Consider the following 19,409-nt stretch of genomic DNA (forward strand, 5'->3'; position numbering starts at 1 on the left):
TTTCAGGAACATTTGTGTCTGCTGCTTATGCTACCTTGGGTGTTAGTCAATTCATAGTCGCAGGGAGGATTTCTAAAGTTCACAGAACGTAACTCCACCAAACAATGCAGCTTGGATTGCAGGGATCAAGAGAGTGGCAATGACACCTGGAAAGGTTTCAAAGAGGTCAACATGCCGTAGAACCACACAGGAGGTTGCTAACAACAGTAAGTCCCAGCAGGATGGGCAGAAACACGGAAATCCAAAGCTGAAAAACCCTTTAGAAATGAAAAGCTAGAGACTCTCCTTAGAGTTTCCAGCACACGCTCTGAGGCAGTCACTTAAAATGCTGGTTATCCCACAACAGTTGCTACCTTAAACAATCAGAGGGAGAACAAAACTATTTCCTAGGGAATAATTGAATCTATTCAGCTGCACAGCCATATTTGCCACCACAAAGGGCCCTAAATATCCCAGCCCAGTAGACTTCAGGTTGTATGGGTACAATAACCGGCGAGGGATTGGTCTTCAAAGAAGTGCTTCACATTCTGTAGAGGTCACATAGGGACCAGAGTGTGAGTGTATGGAGTCCTTCCCCAGAGTATGGGCAGTTCAGAGGCAAGGGAAGTGATGTTTAATATACCAAACCAAATATAGTGACATTTCCATCAACTGGGAGGATTTGTGTATAGTCTGTTTAAGTTAACGTCCTTTTTTTTTGTTTAGTTCCTTTTTTAAAAAAAAAACTTTATTGTAAACCATTGACCCCTTCTAGCCCACCTCAGCCCTTCACACATTATTATCTGTGTCCATGGGTTATGCGTATATACATACAAGTTCCCACCCACCCCCGCCTTCCCTCTGAGTTAAAGTCCTTTACTGGTTAATAGAGAGCACTGTTGGCTAATTAAACTGCTTGAAATAGGAATGCTTCTACTTCATACATAAGGAACTACATTTGCTTTTACCCCTATAACATGCACAACGTATAAATTGTACATTGTTTTTGGAATTGCAGATTTCCAAATCTCAGTGACTTCATGTTAAAATCAAATCACCAAGCAGGGTGAAAATGTGCTATAGACAGATCTAAAGAAAATAACAAAATGCTGCTTCAAAATGGATACCCTAGAACAGTGATGGCAAACCTTTTGAGCTTGGCGTGTCAGCATTTTGAAAAACCCTAACTTAACTCTGGTGCCGTGTCACATATAGAAATTTTTTGATCTTTGCAACCATAGTAAAACAAAGATTTATATTTTTGATATTTTATATATTTTATATATTTATATATTTTCTTCTAACAAAGAAAAATCAACCAAAAAAATGAGTTCAGAGGTGACATGCGTGTCATAGGTTCGCCACCACTGCCCTAGAAAGTTTCATAAGCTCATGAAAATAGCAGATATTTAAAAATGCAAAATATAACAAGGTAAGAATTAGTTTGGAAGAGCAGCAGAGGTTCCCATTAAAGCATTAGATTTAGTGAAGAAAATAGAAAGCACACATTAAGTCAGAGGCTGTCTCCTGTGTGGGCTTTCAGGGCCGCAGTCTGCATGGCAGCTACTCAGCTCTGCACAAAAGCAGCCGGAACGAATGAGCATGGTTGGGTCCAATAGAATTTATTTATAGACGGTAAAATTTGAGTTTCAGTAATTTTCACACATCACGAAATGTTCTTTTGATTTTTTTCAACCATTTAAAAATGTGAAAGCCATTCTTAGCTCACAGGCTATATGAAAATAGACGCTGCGCCAGTGTGGCCCACATGCCACAACTTGCCAGCCTGCTTTAAGGCCTCCCAGTTAACAAAATTCAGTACACTAGCAGTTTGATATTACATTATTTTTACTCTGATCTAAATGGTATTCCTGTCACTTGAAAACTTGGTAAAATGTTTCAGAAAGTAAGGAATAATAAGTAATAGTTTATACATACCACACATAATCAACCTGTACTCACCCCATAGTAGTAAAATATTTTTATTGTACTCTTTCTAGCCTGTATAGATCAAAAGTTCTCCAGTTCTCTTTTTGCATGTAAAAATATTTCAGAGTGAAATCTGATCATTTTTCTCTTATCTAAAGGGGAAAATAATGGATTTTGAGTATTATCTACTTATTTTATGGTAATCCTAACTGGCAGTTTCATTAACTAGATTATATTTCTTACTCAGTTACCACTCTCCTTTATTCATTTAATAAGTGCAAGTACTCATATATCTAGAGAAAGACATTCCTTGCCACCGTCACAATTTAGAAAATTTAAAAGCAGACTTAGAGAAGGAAATACACTGTGTTGACAAAACTGTTCAAATTGATAAATTTTTTCAGATGTTTGCCTCTTCTGTTACATTGTACATGGCATGCATGTTACAGTTTATTTAGAGGACATTCTTACACATTGAAGGTGAATGTAATTAATGCTTCCTTTCTACAAAGCAATTGGTAAGAAGAGTCAAAGCTATTAAAATCATCATAGCCTACTCTCAGGAAATAATTCAAATTAAAGCAAAGGTTTATACATAAAAATGTGTATCACAATCTAATTTTTAGAGTATCAAAAAATTAAAAACCATTATGTTCACTTTGAGGAAAGTTAATTAAAAATCTGGCATACCTATAAGATTAACTATTATGGGACCTCTAAAGTTTTACATTGAAAGGGGAAGTGCTACCATATTATAGCAGTCAGAAAAGCAGAATAAAGGTTCTGCATTTACAGAATGGCCCTTACAATATAGGAACAAAGGCAAAGAAAAATAAGAGATGCGTGAAACTCTTACCAGTGGTTGCCTCTGAATGGTGGGCTAAGGTGATAGTTTTCACTTTATTACATTCACTTTATTACATTTTTATATACTTCTCAACTTTTTAAACAAGGGGTATAGATTATTAAATTGGAGAGAAGTTAATTTAAGCATCCTGGAAAAAATTATATGCAGACTAAGTTGGTGGCAAGTGTAATGATATATTAATTAAATAATTAAGGTTTTTTTATTTCTCCTCATCTGAACTATTACAGTAGTTTTTCTCAATTATTCTTTTAGCTACAGCTTTGCCCCCATGCCAGTCTATCTGCAGATTACTTCTTGAGTAATGTTTTGATTATTACACTTTTCTGTCCAAAATTTTTCTCAGCCTCTCTGACCATCTATTAAATATTTCCAAATTGCATGGCATCTAAAGGCCTTCCTCAGTCTACTCACAAGCCCTCCTGTTTGCCATTATTTCTCTCTCACTTATTATTTAGTTCCCCTCACTCCTGTTCATTTGTAAATATGTAATTTTCTTCTAAGAAACTTATTGTCTAGCTAGAGGCCTGGTGCACGAATTTGTGCACAGGTGGGGTCTGGCTGGCCCGCTCCAATGGGGGGGGGGGGCGATGGAGAGAGGGGCTGGCCAGGAGGAGAGGACATGGGTAGTTGGCAGCCTGACCCCGCTCCCTGGTCAAATTCCTGGTCAAACACCCGGTCAAGGGGACAATTCACATATTAGCCTTTTACTATATAGGATGAGGGAATCAGAAGAGTAAACAAATTATTATAGACATGATCAGTATCAGAATGTTATTGCAGTAGTTCTAGACAGAGAGAAATGATGGGGAATTGAAGTAAAACACTAACATAGGGGGAAAAAGCAAGAGATAATTCTGGGTGGGCCTAACTTAATGAGGTAAAAGTCCTAAAAGAGCATTTGGCCCCTTTTGTGAGGCGAGGGAGACACACAGGCTCTTGCTGGCCTTGCAGAAGCAGACTGCCTTGTTGTGACTGCCTATGCAGAGAGCCATGGGCAGGACACTGTGGGAAGTGCCCAGGACACTGTGGGAAGGAGGCCCTAATCATATATCCGCAAGGCAATAAATTTTGCACCAGCCTGAGTGACACTGGAAGGGGATACTTCCCGAGTCGAGCCTCCCGATATGAATATACCTGGGTTCCACCCCTAAGGCTAGTTAGCTGTGTAAGATTGGGCAGTTTCTTAATTCCTTGGAGCTTCAACTTCCTCTTCTGCAAAAATAAGTGATATCTCATGAAACATTAAGTGCCTAGTAAAGAACTCCGCTCTCTGTAACAAAAGGTTCCTTTCCCTTTTCCCTTTCTTACCAGATATCCAAGTGGCCATTGAACTTAAGGGTCAGGAGCTCAAAAGAATAGTATGGCCTAGAGGTTAAAAAGTTGGCCTATCATCAGTGCCTACATAGCAGTGGATAGAGAGAAAAATGCTGAGGAGAGAGTGCCAAGAGGACTTTATTAGTTATCTCTTGCTGTAGAACAGTGTACAGTGGTGGCACAGGCATCAGGTAACTACTGTAGACACTCCCATTCATAAAAGGAGGAAACTGGAGAAGTAGATCTGAAATCCAACCAGATTAATGTTGGAAGTTTCTTGGTTAGAATCATTCATACTTCTGCTTGGGAATAATTGTCTATGGCTCATGGCTTCAGACCCTTGGCCCAAGCCTCTGAGTCATCCATCCTTTTCCATGGAAAGTATCCTGTGTCCACACGTCATTGTTTTCTCAGGCTGCTTTCTATTCCTAGAATTTTGAAGATTCAAAGACCTCTTTACATTTTGTACTCTCTTTGTTTCTTCCATCTAAATTGGCAGTGTTTCTGCCAATATAATTCTTTAAACAATTTTGTGGGTTTCTTATTAATCTTTCTTTTATCTTAATTATTTTTGAAGTAATTAACTGCTTAAATTAAACATAACAAAATACTATGGGTCTTATAAATTGCATAGAAGTTAAATATATGACAACAATAGCACAAAGGACTTAAAAGAGGATAAAAATTTATATTTTTGTAAAATACATATTCATATTTTAGTTGATGTCCACCATTGATATGTTTTCTATTTGTCCCATCCCTTCTTTGTTCCTTTGCATTCCTCTTCCTTCTTTTGAATAATTGGGTATTTTTTAATATTCCATTGTCTCTAAGAAGAATTATGCCTTGAAAATCTTCATGAACATTATTTATATTCTCTCTGCTTAGGTCTTAATTACCAGCAATATGCTGAATCTTACGTATTACTGACTGGGCCATATTACTTGCCTTTAGTTTTTTATGTTTTCCCATCACCATTTTCCCCTTAATGGCCGCCTCCACCTCCACCCTAGAGAAAATCACACCCATCTATCTCTTCAAGATTATTTCTTCACCACTTTGTGATTCTGCAGACACTGCTGAGGGGCTTAGAAGCCTGTGGTTTAAACAGCTCATTGAGACACAGATTTAGATCTTTCTGAGGCCTTTAACAGAGGGCTTGCAGCCGCTTCCTTAGCTTCATTCCTAGACCATGCCCTGGATATGATGTTTGCCTGGAAGCCATTTCTTGATTTTAGCATCACTTGCCATCTGGAAATCTGGGAATTTTGAAAATTAGCGAATCTTGAATCTTTATTATCTGATAGTTCTCTTTTAAGATTATATCGCCCCTCTCGGACTTTAATATAAGCAGCAGATAAAAACCAGAAGGCATTTAGGCACTGCCTGGAAATCTCCTTAGCTAGATCACGTGGTTTATTAAGCACACTTTCTACTTTGCATGTGATAGTATTGCTAAACTCTCTGCCACTACATAACAAGCATCCCTGGTCCTCCAGTTTCCCATAACATTTTCCTAAAGTCCTCACTGGCAGCCTCCTCTAAGGCCACCAAGTTCCTATTAATACCTTTGAAGCACCTTAGACACTAACAGTCCCCAAGTCCTTCCAGTTTCTGCCCACCTGCTGCTCCAAAGCCCTCCTACATTTTAGGCTTTTGTTACAGTGCACCCCACTTGCAGATACCAACATCTCTATTAGTTACATACTGCTGTTTAACAAATTACTCTAAAACTTGAGTACATAAAACAACAAATGTTTATTCTCAGTTTCATTAGCCAGGAGTTTGGGAGTGGTTTCACTGAATGGCTCTGGAGTTGAGAGGCCCTGATAAGGAGGTAGTCAAAACATCAGCTGGAGCTGCCGACATCTAAAGGCTGGGCTGGGCTGCAAGACTCATTTCTAAAATGGCTCGATCACATGGCTCTTGGCAGAGGCCTCAGCTCTTTGCCTCACAGGTCTCTGCATGGAGCTGCTTGAGGATTCCCAGGATGTAGCAGGAGGCTTTTCCCGGACCAAGATAGAATAAGAAGCCACAGTGTCTTTTATGACCTAACCTCAGGAGTCATTCATTGTCATTTCTGTAATATCCTAGTGGTTACATGGACCAGCCCTATTCAGTGTGGAAGGGACTACACAAAGGCACAAATAACAGGGGCCAAGGGTCATTGGGGCGGTCAAGAAAGTGGGCTGCCATGAGGACTCATGGTAGAATGTAGGGTTTAAGCTGAGGAATGAGGTCCACTGAGGAGGAATGAGAGGTATGAGGAAACCCAAGACATATCAGGAAAACTAGGCCATAAAGGTGTTCTAAACACCTCCGAAGAATATCTAGGGGTGTAGAATTGTCAGTGTTGTCAGATGCCATAAGGAGACTCGGTGAGACAAGAACTGAAGAGGCCATTGCATTTGGCAATTGGGATGTCACTGATGGCTCAAGGAGAGCGTATTCAGTGACAAAATAGGGATAGAAGCCGGTTTGCAGTGGGTTGAGAGAAGCATGGGAGGTAAAGAAATGAAGAGAATGAACATGATTCTTTTTTAATCTTGATTGGGTAGTAACTAGAGAAAGTTGCAGGGTCAAGTGAGGATTTTAAATGGAAGAGACTTAGGCATGATCATATGTAAGAAAAAATAAACAGCGAAGAGGCCTATGATGCACAGACTAAAGGAAGAAGGATTAAACCCTACATTCTACCATGAGTCCTCATGGCAGCCCACTTTCTTGACCGCCCCAATGACTCTTGGCCCCTGTTATTTGTGCCTTTGTGTAGTCCCTTCCACACTGAATAGGGCTGGTCCATGTAACCACTAGGATATTACAGAAATGATAATGAATGACTCCTGAGGTTAGGTCATAAGGTGTTAGAACAGAAGCAGAGGGAGGAGTCCATATCACAGGTAGAAGGATTGACTGCGGGTGGGAGGATTTTGTACCACTTATCTGCTGCAGCCAAACAAACCACCTGAAAACTTAGTGGCTTAAAGAAATGATTAGTTCTTGAGTCTGTTGGTCAGAAATCTATAGCACTCAATCAGGAGGTTCTTCTGCTGGGCTCAGTCATGAGGCTGTGGCCAGCTGTAGGCCAGCTGGGCTGGGTGGTCCCACAGCCTCACCTATGTCTTTGGTAGTTGACAGGCCATTGGCCCAGGTGCTGTTGGTTCTCTTCCACGTGACTTTGTCAGCAGGCAGCCCAGATGGGAGCATGAGCAGAGACTGCAAGCCTGTTGAGCCTGAGCTCAGAGTCATGCAGTATTTCTTCTGCCACATCCTGGTAGGCAGAGCAAGTCTCAAGATCAGGCCAGATCCAAAGGGTAAAGGACAAGGTTTCACCTTCTAGTGAGAGCTGCTTAGGAAATCTGTGGCCATTTGCAACGCCCACAAAAGCCTCATACTTTGTGCAAACGTGAGGTTGGTGTGTGTTTTGCTGAAAGGAAAAGGGGGGGGAAAAAAAGTAGGAGGCTTTAAAAGAGTGATTTCCCACAATATCTAGTCCTGTATCCTGCCCATATAGGCATTCAATAAATCTTCACAGAACATGTAAGTGTTGAGACTTCTCATAACATTTCAGACATTTCTCACAAACATACACAAAAAAGCTTAATTATCTTAGTATGAAAATTATAAGCAACATTCTTTGCATCATATTGGATGATGTGTATATTATATAGGCACACAAAAATAGGTCCTCTGATCTCAAAATGTGTCCTTCAGTTTACTGTCAGTGCCCTGGACTCTTAAGAGTTACTCGTGGTCTCCCCACCTCAGCCCTTTGGCCTCCCAGTGGCCTATGGGATCATAAGGACAGCGCTACAGGAGAGGATTAGCAGTGCACTTCAGGCAAGACCATCCTCAGGTCCACATGCATGTCTAACTCCCCACTTTGGTTTAACTGTGAAAATTTCTTATTTATCATACACTGGACATGCATTGTACAATTACCAAATATTATCGAATTTAAAACTACATCAAGGTAAATATGCCATATATTGTCTCTATCTGTTGTCATGGAAGTAGGTTTCCAGAAACCTGCAATGTCACCTTGGCTATTGTGTGGGCAGCTCTCCGCAGGTCCACTTGGGGAGGAAAATCGTGTGCCTTCCCTCCCCAGTGGCAGTCGCAAGCTGCTTATTGTTGCTGACAGTAGATAGCTAAAGTCCGCAGTGAGGCAAGCAGTGCCTGGGACCATCTGGCACGGATTGCAATCCAAAATATTCTGTAAACACTGACTCCAGTTGAATACCCGAGACCAGTGACCATCAGCTGCATTTTTATTTCATTTTAAGCAGTAATGAAACAGCAAATGGAAGGCTGTAGACGCAGTTCCTTCACCTTTCTCTCTTAGAATATTTCTAGCCCGAACCGGTTCGGCTCAGTGGATAGAGCGTCGGCCTGCGGACTGAAGGGTCCCAGGTTCGATTCCAGTCAAGGGCATGTACTTTGGTTGCGGGCACATCCCCAGTTGGGGGTGTGCAGGGGGCAGCTGATCGATGTTTCTCTCTCATCGATGTTTCTAGCTCTCTATCCCTCTCACCTTCCTCTCTTTAAAAAAAATCAATAAAATATATTTTTTTAAAAAATTTTTTTAAAAAAAGAATATTTCTAGTTTTATAAGAAGGTCCAGTTTTATAAGAATGTTATAGTATACATTTCTCTGAGGACGGTTATAGGGCCTTGGGAAATTACCAGGAGAAGTGAATGGGCCTGACAGTTTGGGTCATGAAGTAGCTGGTGGATAGAGCATCTTTGTGATTTCTGCATTATCTGTTGGGAAATATATTGACTCTTTTTAAGTGAGAGGCAGAAGTTTGGATTGAGGTTTTGTTTTTTTTCTATATATTTCAAAGTTTCTTTGTGAAAATGGTTTGCAATATGACCTCGTTAAAACTTGGTAAGGTCTGTCACAAGAAATGGCAAAGATAGGATTGTGTTAGGGCACTTTATCCATCACAGGCTGGTTTCTGGGGTTTTCTACAAGCTTGCATGAAAGGGAGTGCCTGGGGATTATTTCAGCTGCGAAGCACCCAGAGGAATGACTGCTGGTGCTGCTAATGGCCTCTCTGTCCCCCACTGGCAATAAATTCTAGATACTGAAATATAGCTTTGGAGAAAAGTATACTGAAGATTCCTTAAGCTTTTTACAAGACACTCAAAGGCTTTTCACAAGCCAGTGCTCTGCTAATGTGAATTCTTGATGTCTAAACATAAAGTTCCTTTACGAAACTAATTTTAAATGTGAATTTTAATACAGAGTGCTTGGGGAAAGGGAATGCAGCTGGACCATTAAAACATGGTATTTTGCCATTTTTAAGTAATGGGAAATACTGATCAAGAATGTTATAAAGATTTCAGCGTACATACTGTGATTGTCTTTCATCATCACCTATTACCACAAGTCCATGCAGCAAAAGCATTAACTCCGTTAAAGACAATGGCATCCCTGTTGTTCCGGGGCACGTTTTAATTATTTCCATGCTGACCAGGATATTGAAGAGCTTATTATCTAAAGGTCAGAGTAATGCCCAAGACATGGCCAAGCCCAAGAGTGTCAGATGCATGGAATGTTGGATGACTTCATAGTTACGAAATTATTTCATTTCTCATGATAATTCCCGACTTGCCAAGTTAGTGAATTTTAAGAACTCTGAGAACAGATTTTAAGATAAATGTGAAATAATCCATACTTTTGGAGTCCAGGACTTCCCTTCAGGCATTAGTTCATGTTTGACTTGCTTGACTTACACTTGGGGATAAAATGAGTTAGGACAAGGTCTTCAATACCACATTCCCTTACAGGGAAAGCAAACCCACTTGCATAACGTTGGCTGGCTCATGTTTCTTGTTACACAGGCTCTCAGAAGCAGCGGTTGCCACGAAATACTTTATTTAACCTTTATACAAATGTTTTCTTAGTATGGCAAGGCATTTTAGTTCAATGAAAATAAATAACTAAAATTTTTCTATTTCTTTCATATCCCTCTGTTGACTGCTTTTTGCTAATTAAAATTTAGGGATAACAATTAAAATTGTCTAAATTGCCATGATGACTAAAAATAAAGATTGCACGAAACTACTTGATCTTTTCTTAGGACACATGTTGGCTGGCCTGCCTTCTACTTTACACTAAGCTAAATTTTGCTGAATGACTAATGTTACATTTGAGAAATATTTCAAAGAAAGTTTTTTTTTTTTTACACTTTGGCTGGGTGTCTCTATTGTTTATATTTGTATTTAGTCAAAATTGGTTTTCAAACAAAACCTGACACTTGGGCTCAGAAACTCAAATATGCATCCAAATCTGAATGATGATCAAAGGGTATCTATCTCCAGTTGCTTATCTTATTGGCTTCCATTTCCCCGCTCACCTAAATTATTCTTTATCATTTCCATCCGACATACTCTTATCTCTTCCACTGAAGAGTTGGTTCCAGCCAAGGGCTTGACGACCACTGACTATCTTTCTGTCAAGAAAGTGTGTCTATGTGGTACCAAATCTCCTGCTGATAGTTCAGCTCAATTAAGCAATTAAAGTTTTTATTTATTAAAGAAAGTGTGAATTATGTTATTCTATTTTACAGACACACCATCCTTTTCTGTACACACACATACACATATCAGATTTCTCTAAATTTTCACTTTTCAGCCCTCTGTGGTAGTGTCAAGGTGAATAATCTCAAAGACTGTCACACAATTCTGAATATAAGGAGCTATTGGCATCACAATTCATATATTTTCAGTTGTGTATCATTGAATATAGGGGTGCTCACAACCTTTCGAAACATGAAAACAATACATGTGTAATGTGAAATGACCTCTTTAAAATATATCTTTTTATACTTTTTTACTGTATGCAGTTATATCTGATTTCATAATCGATAGGTTCCATAAAGTTATATTTTAAAAATGAATTTGCTGATTAAATCTTTTTGCAAAAATTTTTGTAATCTTAATTATTTTTTCCTAATTTAAATAGTTTCAATTTAGATAATTTTTAATAAAGAATACCCATTAAGCACCCCATTGTTTTATTGATAATGAATAAATCAAGTGTCACTACTATTCACCCTACTGTTGCCTCTTTTTAAATTTACTTTTCTCTAAGTATGTCCATCTCAGCCAGAGACTGAAGAGACTAATGCCTGAACAGTGAAAAATATGTCATTGGTGAAAAATTAGTGTTTTTTATTTCGAAAAAGATTATGATTTGGTTATAGATATGTTGAAACATGTATTGAGCCTTAATGTTTGCTAGAAATGTGTGACATTTGACATTCTATTTGCCCACATAAATTCAAATAATTTATTGTAAACTATATAGTGAAGTGACACAATGCACGGTTTTAAAGCTATGAAGACTTAGAGATATAAGATATCAATAGCGTTATTTCTTTTTTATAGTAATTATGAGTATATTGTTTTTTGTTCATACCTATGACATTTTCTCTCATATTTCTTCATCTATTTGTCATTTTGCTCTGCATAATTATAAAGGTCTTTAAGTCTTTTTCTTAAAAAACTTGCTCTACTTCTATCATTGTAGATTGTTATTCTGCAAATGCATTTTTTATTTCCTTGCTTTTATTTCTTATCTAATTCCTTTTTATATCATTTAGTTTTTTTAACCTCAAGCTGTTTTCCATTTACATAAGACTGTTCTTTTCCCCTCAATATTTTCATACAGTTTTATAGAAATCATGTAATTTTGCATACTTTAGAGAATACCCAAAACATTCCTGGTATTTTTTTCCCTGAATTCTGCGGCAGGGTGCTTACTATAACTAGTCTCTTCCTCACCTCATTTTTTAAGGATGACATTCGTTCTCCTTTGCTTTGCAGTACTTTTTCATAGGTCTCTGGCTCCTTTTCATTTTATTTCTGTTGTTTATTAATGACTAAAGGCCCAGTGCACAAAATTGGTGCACAGGTAGGGTCCTTCACGACTGCTGGCCGGGGCCTTCCTTCGTTCCTTGCTGCCCCCTGGTGGTCAGTGCACATCATAGTGAGCAGTCAAACTCCCGGTCAGTCGAACTCCCAAGGGAACAATTTGCATATTAGCCTTTTATTATAGGATTGAATTAAGTGGATAACCCTGGGCTAGACCTTGTTATCAGCTGAGGAATAGTGAGGTATCTATTATGTCTCCAGCCACTGGGCAGATAATAAAGTCAGTTCCTCTTTTCTAGCTGGCATTTGCTAATTTTTTTCAACTATACAGCAGTAAAAGCTTCTTCACATTCTTTCATGCTTCTCTGATATCCTGAATTGTTTAAATTCCTGAACAACTACAATTTCTTCATTCGCAGATACTGTTTTTGTTGTTTTTCCTGACTCTCTATCTTTATCTTGTGGCAAACACTCATAAAAAGCAACAGGGTGCTGCTCGAATCTGTTGTTTCCAGAGAGCTGCCAGCTTCCGGTAGACATAGTCCCATAGTGGGGGACATACGGAATGGCATTATTTCAAACAGCCCAGCAATTGTCATTTACTTCGTTTCGGTGTCTTTAATACTTCAGTAAGGGATTGGGTACAAAAAGAACCACTCCAAGTTCGGCTGTTGCCTGCTTTTGTTTATCAGAAATCACAGCCCTGTGTATCTTTTACTCTGTTTCAGATGCGTCTTTTTTCATGTTGTTTCTCTGGGTAAGTAAAATACGCTCTCTGGTCAATCTTTTCACTTCCCCAAGCTGTATACCTCGAGTCCCACAACAGTTGTTTCCTTCCTCTCATAAAAATTTGCAATATAAACTTTTTTCTTGTTAAATATCTGTTTCTCTCACTGTAGTGTGAGAATTTACAGTACAAGTAATGTGCCTCACTCATCTATATTCACCATGTGTGGTACTGTCAGTTGGCAAATGGTAAACATTTAATAGATGTGGATCCTAAAAATGTTTGCTAAATTGATAAACAAACACACACTATTGCCCGTACGGGGAAAACTCAAACTAATTACATGAAACTGCTCCGGGAGTCAAGTCAGTGGCAATAGAGCAAGTCTGGGAGGAGCTTTGGAGGCTGCAGAGGTGAGCAGGGGAGCCTGGCACCAGCAGTAACATGCCCGCCCTGCAGAGGGAAAAAGGACAGTGGCTGGCGTGTGGGTGGCTCACGCAGGAAGCTGTTTTTAAAATACAAATGTACCTTCTTACTGGAAATGCAGGTTCCGAATGCTTCCTACCAGGCATTTTTCATCTTAATAACATTAATTTTATCTGATCGCAAAGTAAGACATATTTCTAGTTTGGAATTTGGAAAATACATAAAAGCACACACACAAAAAGAGATTTAAAACACATAACCCCAACACAAGATAGCACTGTTAGCATTCCGGCATACTTGTAGCCATTTTCTCCCTTAAGAGTGGGCATATATACTTTTTGTTCATTTTACAAAAATGGGATGCCCACTGCACATAGTCTTTTGTAACGTGCTCTTTCCCAGTTAACCTATTGCTAATTGACATTGGTAATGTTTTTTATGCTCTGAGTTTTGTCAGCGGCCTGAAAGGATTCCACAGGAGAGGTATGGTTAGGAAGAGAGGCTGAGTAAGCACACCTCCATTCAAAGCTTATACCTTGCCCTCCCCAACTCTGAGGCCCTGGGCAGGTCACTCAATCTTTCTGTCTCTTAGTGTGTTTTTTCATCCGTAAAATTAAATAAAAGCATCTACCTTATAAGATTTTTTTTTAAATATATTTTATTGATTTTTTACAGAGAGGAAGGGAGAGGGATAGAGAGTTAGAAACATCGATGAGAGAGAAACATCGATCAGCTGCCTCCTGCACATCTCCTACTGGGGATGTGCCCGCAACCCAGGTACATGCCCTTGACCGGAATCGAACCTGGGACCTTTCAGTCCACAGGCCGACGCTCTGTCCACTGAGCCAAACCGGTTTTGGCGACCTTAGAAGATTTTTTTAAGGAATGAATAAGACAGCATATTAAAAGCATCTTGTGCTTGACACATAATATGTGTCCAGTAAATGAGAGTTGATATTGATTGTACTATATTTTATTTGACCAATTTCCTGTTAATGCCACATTTTTATTATTTAAAAAATGCTGGAAAAAACATGCATCTCGATAAATCTTTGCACATATCTATAATTATTACCTTAGGATAAATTCCCATGTAGAATTGATGAGTCAATGAGTATCTGGCTAAGGCTTGTGATACAAGGATCCCTCTCCAGCTACAATTTTCATTGTAACCCACATTTTGTGAGTTTGCTAGGTTTCCCTCTTGCAGGAGGCTGTTTTATGCTGATTGTCCAGTATTCGTGGTCTTCATTGAATTCAGTCTTGAGGGAAAACCTACAAGCACTCATTTTGTAGAGGAGTAAACTACCTGACACATGTGTAATGACAGTGACTCTTCCATTATATTATCTCGTAAAAGATTCAGCTGGAAAACTTCCTTTCTCTTTCTCCTTTTTCTTCCAAAGTATAATGCATCAAAAGAGCCCATGTTGTCCACTGAAATATAATTCAATTTGACTTATTTCCACTTTATCATTCTTTTAGGTGGGAGATTGTGTTCTATAAATGTAAAACAATATATAGGGTCCTAAGACTCCAATATTGAATCAGGGTGACACCAAACATTAACCATTATCAGAAATTTTTCTACTTCGTTCTTAGCATTATTTCCAGTACTCTAAGCATCTTAAAATTTAACTGCCTTGAAAAAACAATAATGAGCAACATAATTCATTTTCTTTTTATGTTAATGTGTTGGTTTGAAATATACAATCAGTTTTATGCATTTCAAACAAGCAATTTTACTTTAATCTATTGAATTTGATCTGTAGCTTTTCAGATGTAATTTTAGATAAACAAAGAAAATTTATATTTTAACTTAGTTTTCACTCATGGTGCTCACCTAGTGTACCATTTGGGGTCTAATTTATGCTTTAAACATTACGGTATCTGAATTATGGATCAGAGGGCTCTATTAAAGGCCATTCAAAATAGGGCCTTTTCTCAATATTTTGATTTGATACTCATTTTATGGTAATATTTTATGTGAAAATATAACTACTAAAATGTTTGCATATTTACTTTGGGTTATTGTTTCTTAATTCATTTATTTATTCAGTACTGTGCACTGAGCTCTTGGGATACAGTGATAAGTTTCAGAGTTAAAAAAATATGTTGCCTAAGCTTTAATATATTAAAATACACTATATATTTATGTAATAAGTATATATAAATATACATATTTTTTTCAGTCATTTATTTCACCTGGATAACATATTCAGGGTTTTTTTTCAGAACTTGTAAAATTTCTATAAAGGATACAATGGATTGGGAAAAGTTTTGAAGTTCTTTAGCTTTTCATTTTTTTTAAGAACATCACAAATTACTATATAGTAAATTGTTAAAAAGTGGAAAACAATGCAAATGAATCTGAAGACAAATTTTTAATTTGTAATTATTAGGTAGAAATAATTTTGATAATAATTTAAAAATAATGAAATAAAGTTCACAGAAAAGTATCTGGTTCCTTCATTTATAATTAAGATATAATTTTTAAATTTTTCTTAACTATCCTCTTTCTCTTCTTTGGTACACACTGTTTTCCTAGATTTTGTAGATTTTATCTTGTTTTCTTTCCTCTGTAATCTGTCAATATGGGAATTCTCCCTTCAGACATGACTGTGGGTGGTCCTGAGAGCTGGTCCCCAGTCTCCTGATCAGTAATTTCGTTTTCAGCTTTATTTTGTATTGGAGAGGAAAAAATGAGTGAAAGGCTGTATATACTCCCATACGAGGTCTTCAGTGGAAAAACTACGAATTTAGTCTTGTTGCCAGCACAGCATTGGGGGCTGGGTGGGAAGAGGAAGAGAGGGATCTGCTGGGAAAAATGAAAATGTAGCCCCTTGGGACCTTCCATCAAGTGTGGCCACTGTACAACCTGCCTTATTGCTTAGTTTCTGTTTCCATTGAAAAGTTCAAACAAGAGTAGTTCCTATTTGATTTTTTTTCCCAATGGAAAATATTATTTACTAGGTAAGTAGTCCAAAGAGAATGAAAAGCCTGGATAGGAAAGATGGTAGGGGAACTGAGTAAGGGAAGTTGAATAGAAAAGAGGAGAAAGGAAATATCCAAATTGACTTTAAAAAAAAAAAAAAACTACATAAAAATACCTTGGGCTCCAGGCAAAAGGGATGGTGATATTTTGCTAAGCCCACTGCTTTCTCTTTCCCCTGTTTCTGGCTACATTGCCTGTCATCCTGACTATTGCCCTCTTACCTCCACACCCTACTCTTACCATTCTGTCAGTACACTGCTCCCCTATACAGAAGGCTTCGGTAGCTACCCCCTGAATTCCTGAAAACACCAATTCCTTAGCTTAGGAAATCAGTGCTGACTGCAATCTAGGTCTGTCTGTCTGACTTTACTCCTCACTGTTTTTTCATGTTCCCTTTCCTCCAACCAGTCAAGGCTATTAACTTTGCCCCAGGTGTACCTTCTGACTTCCACATACCAGATTGTCCCTTTGGCCCAGAAATGGACTGTCCTCTTTGCCAGCTGAAATCCTACCCAAACTCTGAGACCCAATTGCTTCATGAAGCTCTTCTAATCACATCAGCCTAGAAGCCCTCCTTTCTCTAGACTCCTGTATCATTTTGTACCTCTCCTAATGTCTCTTATTAGTTATTTGCACATGCCTTATTTTCCCTATAAAATCTTAAGCTTCTTGGTGTCTTCCTTGAGCTCTTCCTTATTTTCTCCATAGTGTCTAGCATCTTGCCTTCCTTATGGTATCTGAGTAAGAAAAATATATTGGATAAATGATGGAAGGAAATCTCATTAGGATCAGCTAGGCTAACACGAAGTTCAGATGTTTATGCCTGGTTTTATAGTTTCTTCTTGCTTGATGTCCGTGGGTATCTGCCTCGTGCCCAAGTCAATGACAGCACAGGAAGGAGGACTAGAAAAGCAGGCCTGCTGAATTCCCTTCTGTAGATTTCCCCTCAGGAATGTAATTCCTGTCCTCATAAATTATATACATCTACTTGCCAGTGATATTTAGATGCTTTTTAACAGTAGATCAAACATTGCAAATATTCTACTGGTGATGCATGTGGGAAGAAGTGTTATGTTTTTCTCCTACTTAACTTTTCTGTGTGAACTAAATCCAAATGAATCTGAATTTTTGTAATTCAAAGAAAATACTGTGCCAACATTTTGAGAACCACTAGCTGCCAAGTGAAACCTGACAGCGTATTCCTTGGTGACATCCAGTCATTAAAAGCTGTGTACACAGAGTGAGCAGCTGCCTAAAACTGCGCTCATATGCAAATGTGAACACTACTCAATTAAAATTACATGGTGTACATTACAGTTTCTTTAGAAGCTATGAAATCTTCAAAATTAAGTATAGTTGAGCTCGACCTTACGTACCTTGCCTTTTTTTTTTGTCATTTCCAGCTACTCGTCTCTCCAAAGAAAACAACATTCTTGTTTCTTTTAGTTCTGTGTGTGCCCGAGCTTTTTTCCCAGTCGCTGCTACAAAAATTGAAGTGGTTCCAAACATCACTATTGTTTTTTTCTTTTTTTCTGTAACTCGTATTTAAATATCAACTTTATGGCAGAGTGCATATAAGACCAAATTTTCCCTAAAGGTATTTATTGTCTAGATGGTGTTTTTCGGTTTGTTTGTTTTAATCTGTTAGCCTTCTTTTTTAGAAGTCATCTGAATGGCAGGTAGCCTTTTGATGACTGGCAGTTGTGTGGAGGAAGAACTGGAGTGGGGCCATATTAAAAGCTGGGAAAATGAGTTAGATTTTAAAAAATGTTTTATTAAGATATATAAAAAAAAAAGCTCTTAATATTTCACCAAAAATCACATTATGGTGACCAATGACCTTGGGAAAATGTTTTTATGATTAAATGTATGGATTTTATTCTTTTTTTTCTTTTTAAGTACATTATTTATTATTGATAGTATTACAGATATCTCCCATTTTCCTCCCCTTTACCCCTTCGCTCCCAGCCCCTATCTACCCACACAGGGAAATTTCTTAATTTAAGTACTTTATAAGTGTTCCTCTTAATTCTAAAACTGAAAAATAATCTTTTCATCAAAAGACTTTTGTTATTATGACAATTCCCATGCAAATCTTTAATATATTTATTTTAAGAACTGATTATGATAGCTCTTATAGAATGTTTTCAAAGTTTTATTCATTCTGTTAATTGGGAAAATGTTTCATGCGCTTAGCCTTTGGTTAGCTTTCAAAAATTTATATGTGATATAAAAGAAAATATTAAGTTTGTATATCATGTAAATGTTTTTCCTAAAATGTCCGTTTTATTTTCTTATAGCTAATAATCATAGGGAACATTGTTTATTTTCATATAAACATGTGTCCTAAAGAAACAGTAATTATTACATTGCTTTGGAATACTTGCTCAGACTGATTTTCTTAGTTGCATTTAGTGGGTGGGAGTGGAAATGGAAAATATTTGATGACCATGAAAGAAATCTAAATATTACCAAAAGCAGCAATACTATATGAATAAATATGAATGTGAATCAGGAGACTCAAATGGTGAAAGTTACAATAAATACATACTAGAAAAAATAAAACAAAGATATTTTCTATACATTCAAAATGTTGAAGGTATTTCTGATTTGATATATGTGACCTCATAAGGAGAGTGTATTAAATAAACTGCATAATCAAATTGCTATTTTGTTCTTTATCAAAATAAAAAAATACAGAATGGCAATTTGGGTCAAAAATAATGCCACAAACCAAATTTAGCTTTAATTACTATCTAGCCAAAAGAAGGAATAAACTATCAGCCAAGACCAAGGCTCTTTGATCTCACATTTCAACCTCCTTCTCTCCCACATGAATGAAGTGGTCTTTTCTCAAATGTTCAACAGGCCTTTTACCATTTGATCGGACAATTATTTTTAAAAAGGTTTAAAATGTGATCTGGAAAACCACATTGACTCTATGTGGCATATTTGCTATTCTTAGCCTGGTGGAATAAGCTGGAAGTGGATGAATAATGCAGGTTAGAAAGAAAACAGATGCTAAATATTACCAATAGGAAGGTTTTCCAGCAAGGAGACGTTCATTTTAGGACGAGATTTTTGTTGGCACTTTTGGCATTATGACGATTATTGTTTTTCCCTCCAGCTGTTACACATCTGTATCGAAGGCTGGGGCAATTGGCGTTGGTCAGAGCCCTTCAGCGTGGACCATGCCGGGACTTTTATTAGAACTATTCAGTACAAGGGTCGAACTGCTTCACTCATCATCAAGGTTCAGCAGCTCAGTGGAGTGCAAAAACAGGTAA

At 37.8% G+C, this 19,409-nt stretch overlaps 1 protein-coding gene across 1 annotated transcript in view; it reads left to right on the top strand.

The window, feature by feature from the left end:
* The window catches only part of VPS13B (vacuolar protein sorting 13 homolog B), a 610,900-nt gene that overhangs the window by 533,831 nt on the left and 57,660 nt on the right, over window positions 1–19,409 (top strand). Inside the window, exon 44 of the mRNA XM_081111114.1 lies at window positions 19,250–19,405. Within this exon, the coding sequence (XP_080967240.1) occupies window positions 19,250–19,405 (156 nt within the window). The remainder of the gene's footprint in view (window positions 1–19,249; window positions 19,406–19,409) is intronic.

Source organism: Myotis nattereri (assembly GCF_964212035.1).
Source record: "Myotis nattereri genome assembly, chromosome: 17".
Lineage (NCBI taxonomy): Eukaryota > Metazoa > Chordata > Mammalia > Chiroptera > Vespertilionidae > Myotis > Myotis nattereri.